This window comes from Egretta garzetta, unplaced genomic scaffold (assembly GCF_000687185.1).
Source record: "Egretta garzetta isolate BGI_Z169 unplaced genomic scaffold, ASM68718v1 scaffold640, whole genome shotgun sequence".
NCBI lineage: Eukaryota > Metazoa > Chordata > Aves > Pelecaniformes > Ardeidae > Egretta > Egretta garzetta.
The window spans coordinates 305,163-311,706 of record NW_009258264.1 but is presented as its reverse complement, the minus strand read 5'-3'; the positions used below and the strand labels follow the sequence as shown (position 1 = coordinate 311,706).

The window sequence follows — 6,544 nt, the reverse complement described above, 5'->3', positions numbered from 1 at the left end:
TGCAGGTAGCGCTGCTGAGCCCCAGGATGGGGCAGGTTCCCCAGGATGGGGCAGGTTCCCCAGGACGGGGCAGGTTCCCCAGCCCTCTGCCCCGAAATCAGTGCAGCTCTGGGCAAGCCTGCCTTGCTCAAATGAAGTTCATGGGGATGTGACCGTTCGCTCCAGAGAGGATGTGCCCTGGGTGCCACCTGCAGCGATGGGCCAGGCTTCAGGGAGCCTCTGCCAAGGTCTGGACTGTCCCTGCCTGCCTGTCCCACCTGGGCACAGCCCCTGCTCCTGCACTGTCCTGCACACGGGGATTCGGCTGCCTTGTCTCTGACCTCAAACCTGTGTCACCTCCTTGATGTGCTTTCCAGTAAGTACAGGGGATGCCTGGGAGCAGGGTTCATCCGTGTGCCCTCAATCCATCTCCAGCCAGGGGTACTGCCAGGCCCCCTCAAAGCCCCACCACCTGCTGCCTTGCTTCTCCCCACCCATGCTGGCTCAGCAGCCAGTTCAGATCCATTTGCCGTCTTTCCAGGTCAAAGTAGCTGAAACCCAACCTGCTGCTGTGCTTCAGAAATAGTGCAGGCTTATCGCCTGGCTGCCCCCCTGCTCCCCCTTGCTGAGCTCGCTTGCAGCGTGCGTGGTTTAACGGTACAAACCGATGGGCTGGGATGCATCTGGTACGGGCTGGGATGCATCTGGTACCTGCTGGCCCTGCTGCCAGGTCTCCGCAACCACAGTGGGGCCACCTCTTGCTGTGGTCCCCCTCCACAAGCCATGGCTTGTCTCTGTCCTTGGTCTCTTCCACCGCTTCTCTCCTTGCTGATGCATCAGACCCAGCACCCTGGGGTTGGGGCTCCCACTTGGAGCTCTTGGCTGTGGCCCCAGGGTACAAGCTGGGGTCTCCAGCCCAGTTTCCCCTAGTCCCTTGTGTTGCTGGTTCCTTTGGCAGAGCACAGGGCTCCTGCAGGCACCCGCTGCCCTGTGCAGAGCTCCTGCACCAAGCCCCAGCTACTGGGATGCACTGGGAGTTGTGCCAGTGAGAGATGATGCTCAAGGGGATGCAGGGAGCCCGATGTGGGGCCATGGGTGGGCTTGGCTTGGCCCCGGGAGCACAGAGGAGGTGGGAGAGGACACGCACCTTCCCTTCCATACACTGGAACTGCTTCTGCCCTTGCTGTGGGACCCCCCGGCCCTCCCGAGCACCCCATGCCCTGCACCAGCCCTGCGCATCGGGCTGGGAAGTGCCACAGAAAGTGTTAAGGGCCAAATTCTCAGCTGAGGCAAACTGGTTCAGGGCCTCCAAAGTTGGTGGAGTGGTACCCATTTGCACCAGAGGAGGATCTGACTGTGCATATACTTTTATATATATTTTTATATATATATGTGTGTGTGTGTATAGATATATTACATAAATATATATGTATGAAATAATTTAAGAAACACCCGAGACAGCATGCTGTGCTCTTGTGTAGGGCCAGGGAGGCTGGAAGGCAGCTGCTCGCTTCCCCCCGCCCTACCAGCTTTGATTCACAAATGGAAACAGACTCTTGAATTAAATTAAAAACCGCACACACACACGCGCACGCACACACACACGACACGGTGCAGAGGCTGTAAAACTCAGAGGCGTGATGCTGGCAAGTCCAGGTGTCCCTGAAGAGATCAGAATCAACTAAAGCTGAAGGAGGGGGGAAATAAATAAATGAAGGGAAACCAGTGGAGGGGATCTTGCTTGTGCCGGTGCTATCTCCGGCATTGGGTCCCCTGTGTTGGCCCAGGCCCCCGTGGGGACACAGGGACAATGTCACAGCCCTGTTCTGCCCTGGCCAGGCTGTGGTGGGGTTGGGAGAGGCTGGTGGGACGTGCATGGCCTGCTGCATTTGCCTTGGACCTGCTTTCTCCTTCTCCACGTGCTTTGCTTTCGCTCCATCATGGGACTGAGCTTTTTACCATCTTGGTCTTCAAGGATGAAAGGGAAAACCCAGCCCCAGCTAACCCCTCTCCTCTCTCTGCAGAAAGTTCTCCTGGAGCTGCATTTGGTCCAGCTCAATCCTTCCCACTGGCAGAAGAGCTTTGCAGAAGATCATCTTCCAATGGACTTTCAGAACAGAATGACATTTAAAAAACAACCCCAAAACCCTAGAAAAACTCAGCACCCCATAAATAACCAGTCTCTTCCAAAAACTTCTCCTCATTCCCCATCCCACCCTCCCCAAACATCCCAGAGGACTGACGGATCCCGGCTCCGACACGCCACGCTCCGAGCAATTGCCACTGGCTGCAGCGAGGATGGCGGGCGGGGAAAGCAACCAAACCGAGCGTGTGAAGAAACAACCCAAAGGCTTTGGACCACCGTCCCCCTGGCCCTCTCCTCTGCGGGAAATTGAAAGCCCCTGGGGCTGCTGTGGCCGGGCTGCAGATCAGCTGGGGAGCAGGACGTGCTCCAGAAAGTAGGTGATGGAGTCCCAGTGCTTCCAGAGGAAGAAGAGAAAGAGGACGAGCAGGGCGGTGCTGAGGATGCGCATGCGGGTCTTCATGAGCGGGGTGATGAAGTTGGCGATGGTGGAGACGAAGACAAGCAGCACGGCCATCAGGGCCAGGATGACGTTGATGAACTTGCCCAGCAGTGCCCGGGCGTTGGCGTTCTCCACCCCTTCCAGCTGCACCACTTGCTGCTGCTGCTGCTGCAGCTCCAGCTTGGTCACCCGTGTCAGGCAGGACTCCACCGCCTCCTGCGAGGGACAGCACGTCAGGGCTGGTGGCAGCTCTGGGGATGCCCCATGAGGGCTTTTAGTACTTGCCCCACGCTCTGAGACCTTGCTGCTGGGAATGTTTCTTGCACAGCTCCCATGGGTGCATGACCTTGTGACAGTGACCACCTCAGCAAACCCTTGGCCCACGCAATGTGCAATGCACGCCCGTCCTGCTCTGCCTGGGCTGGGGAAGGTCTCGATGCGGGGAGTACCTACTGCAGCACGGGAGATGACCCAAAATGGGACAGTGGGGACTATGTGTTGGCCCACATGTGGCTCGTAAAGGCCCAGCACTGCAGCCAGCCAGCTAGAGCCTTCCCCTGCCTTGCCCACCCGGGGACTTTAGCACAGCGGGGACTCACTGGGGCACAGACAGGGATTTTTGGGGACATGGCTTAGTTACCTGCTTCTTGCTGTGACAGCATCGCTGTCAGGACCTCATCTGGAGTGTGCTAGAAAAAGGGATCCCCCTTGCCCACCCTCTTTCCCAGCCCAGGGTCCCTCCTCACCCCGTGGATGGAGGGTGCAGTGGAGGGGGGCTGAGCCCTCACACTCCCCTACCTGGATGTCCCGTGCCCTCTCGTAGGACTGGTAGGCCACCTTCTCCTCCATGCTGGCCAGCTCCTGCTTCAGGTTGGTCATTTCATTCTGGTGAAGCTCGGTGAGGTCGTTCAGCTGCTCCTCCAGACGCTCGTACCTGTGCACAGGGGTGGAGGGGCGCTGGGGTGGGCAGGTCCCCCCGTGGACCCCCCTGCCCTCCTTCCCCTGATGCTGGGGAAACTGCCTGTCCCCTCCAACCCACCCTGCTGCTGGCTGCAGCTGGTTATGGTTCCCGAAGGGAAAGTGTTTCATGATCCTCCCTGGAATCGGTGCTGCCGGGGGGTCTGGCAGCGAGGAGGGCAGTGCTGCAGCTCCCCACACCCCTGGCATGCAGGGCTTTGCTGAACAAGCCCACGATGGTAGCCTCATGGTCCCTGAAGAGCCACCCTGGGTGACCCATGCTGCCACCCTGGCACCCACCCATCCCTACCTGTACCGCTCCTCTTGCAAGCACTGTGTCATGTAGGTGTAATCCCGCTGCAGCTGTGCCTTGAGGTCCTCCATGGAGTCTTCCAGATGTGACTGGCTGTCCTTGATCTCCCGGAGCTCCTCCAGGATGGTGTCGAAGTTATTGTGGTGGCTGTCCAGAGTCTCCTCCGGGTGCCCGTCGTCCAGCGTGTCCTTCAGGTGGGCGATGTTGTCTGCGCTCCCAAACTTGTTCCGGATGAGGCTGGCGAACTCCCGGGGCTTGGAGACCACGGCGGTGTGGGTGGCCTGGGACAGACCCGAGAGCCCTCCCTTGACGCCCTCCACCACGCCGCCGCCGAAGCCGCTGATGCTGGAGCGAACGTTGGCGCCCACGTCCTTGAGACCCTGGTGCATGTCCCGGAAGACATCCTTGGGCTGCCGGGAAGGGCCGTTCTGCTCGATCTCCTTCAGCTTCTTGTGGTAGTGCTCCAGCTTCTTGTGCAGCTGCGCGATGGTCTGTGCCGACTTCTGGTTCTTCTTCTCGAAAACCTGCTTGATGCGGGAGGCTTGCTGCTTGTCTGCGTTGTTGGCCAGCTTCAGGTACTCAGCCACATTGTCATCCCGAGCCTCCTGCTCAATCTTGATCTGCTCGGTGATCTTGAGGATCTTCTGGTGCAGGTGCTCGATGGCGGCTTTTGTCCTGTGAGGGTCAGGGGTGCCATCGGGGACGTCCAGGCAGACGGTGCCGTCGGCGTCGCCGTGCCCGGCGGTGGAGGGCAGGCTGAGCGCGGTCACGTCCCCCTTGTCCAGCTGCAAGCAAAGAGCGAGGAGGGTGTTCCCAGCCATACCACTACAGCTGGCATCCCGGGAACAAGCCAGTTAGAGGGCGCAGCAACAAAATAATTATAAAAAAAACCCCTCGTTAGGGTTTCTGGGCTGATTTTGACCAATTGCTTTCAGCAAGGAGCATCTGCCGCTGCGAGCTCTGACTTTCCACCCTCGCACCCGCGTTTCTGGGCTCCTGGACACCCGGTGCCAGCCAGGGAAAAAGGAGCGAGGAGCTGAAACTGGAACCCATCATCAAATCCCCCACCAAACCAGCCGTGAGAGCAGGGATCGAGCAACCTCGAGGTATTTTAGTCTTGTTTTCAGACTTTGGCTTTTCTCCTAGATGCACACAGGAGTTTTTCTGCCGTAACCCCGATTTGCAGGAGCAGCTCCTGGCTGGCTGCAGGTGTAGGGATTCCTTTGCTTTCTTTTCCAAGTTTTCTCACCTGGCAAGGCCAGACCCCTCTGCAAACACAAGCTGCCACCTAGAAAGTTTGGACATGTGCTGATTTCCATTTTACAGATGGAAAAATCGGAGCATTGGGAGAGGAAACCACTCGCCTGAGGCCACACTTAACATCGCTGGCAGAGCCTGGGCTGCAACCCAGGGTCCTGCCTCGCGCGCTCCGACCCAGGCACGCTGCTTTGCCACTTGAAAAAAAAAAAAAGAAAAAAAATCACTAAATCTTTGCAGTTGCTGGGTTTTCTATGCAGATTCTTATGCAAATATCAGTGGTTGTATAAATGGCTCCTGGCTTCTAATTAAGAGCTGCTTGAAAGTTAAATACTGTTGGCAGACCTGAATAATTTCTAATTTCCATCACACTTTCCCCGAATGACCCTTTAATAGGGATAATGCTGCGAGATCATTACTTAGGAGTGTGTTATCACCAGGAAATGCCTTGCACGGGAGGGAGGAATGTTCTCAAGATGCTGCTTATAAACACTCCTGTCTGCAGCGGGTCCCGCATGGGGCTTGGAAAAGCAGGGGCAAATGCTGCCCTGCTGTTATTTACTTGCATCTCTTCTTTCCCTGGTGCTGCCATCCTGCCGGGACCCTGGGAGTGCTGGTGCTTCACGCGGGGGTCTCAGCCTCCTTGGGAGGCAAAAGCAGATGACCAGAAGCTTGGTGGGAGCATCCCACAGCCCCCTCCCCAAGGCTTTCCTTCTCTCTCCGTTGCAGCAGCGCTCCTGTAATACGGGGCAGGGGCTGGAGGATGAGAGCAAAGGGGAGACCCGGCAGCCCCCAGCCCGCAGGCAGACCCGGGGCAGAGCTGGGAGCTGGACCAGCACTTTTATTTGTTTATTTTTTAAATGCCCAACAACCCTGCAGAGTTTTCAGACCCCACTGCCAGGTCATTCTTAGCTGCTGGCCAGGCTGGGCCCTCCAGCCACCCCGCAAAGGGTTTTGCTTCCGTTTCTTATCAAGAAGCAGAAATTAGAAGCAGCAGGAAACAGACTTTTTGCCCCAATGCCCAATTCTCTGTACAGTAAGGGACAAACCAGCCGTGGAAAAGGAAAAGGCAGCCCCGGAGATGCTGAAATGGGAAACCCCAACTGGGCCAGTGAAGCGGAGAAGTTGCTCAAACTTTGTTTCCAAGGAGGGAAAGGTTTGGGAATCCCCCAAACCTTTGCCCCTGCAAAGCCAGTCTTTTGGATTTATTCATGGGAGTATATTTGGGAGCGCAGGGGGAAGGGAGGGCAGGACGGGTGGTGAACAGCATGGATCCAATGCTGCCCATCCGTGCTGACATGGCTGGGGTGAAATCCTTTCCCCAAGCGCCCCTGACAGCTCTGCTCTTTCTCAGACACGGGGCACATCATCTGAAAGCTGCATCAGGTTATTGCTTTGAAAACAACCCAAAAAAGACAATACCCATCTCCACGGTATTAACAGACAGTGCCTGCTAAATCCCAGCAGGCCTAAATGACTGTGCAGTGGATTTAACCGGGGGATTAGTAAAAGC

The 6,544-nt window shown here is 57.1% G+C and overlaps 1 protein-coding gene across 2 annotated transcripts in view; it reads right to left on the bottom strand.

Annotated features, from left to right (window-relative positions):
* Positions 1-2,223: 2,223 nt before the first annotated feature.
* Positions 2,224-6,544, bottom strand: part of TMCC2 (transmembrane and coiled-coil domain family 2) — a 16,923-nt gene continuing 12,602 nt past the window's right edge. For both annotated transcript variants that reach the window (XM_009647957.2, XM_035901105.1), the window contains exons 2-4: positions 3,772-4,559; positions 3,303-3,438; positions 2,224-2,720 (exon numbers count right to left, since the gene is read on the bottom strand). In XM_009647957.2, coding sequence (XP_009646252.1) covers positions 2,409-2,720; positions 3,303-3,438; positions 3,772-4,559 — 1,236 coding nt within the window. In that variant the 3' untranslated portion in view covers positions 2,224-2,408. The remainder of the gene's footprint in view (positions 2,721-3,302; positions 3,439-3,771; positions 4,560-6,544) is intronic.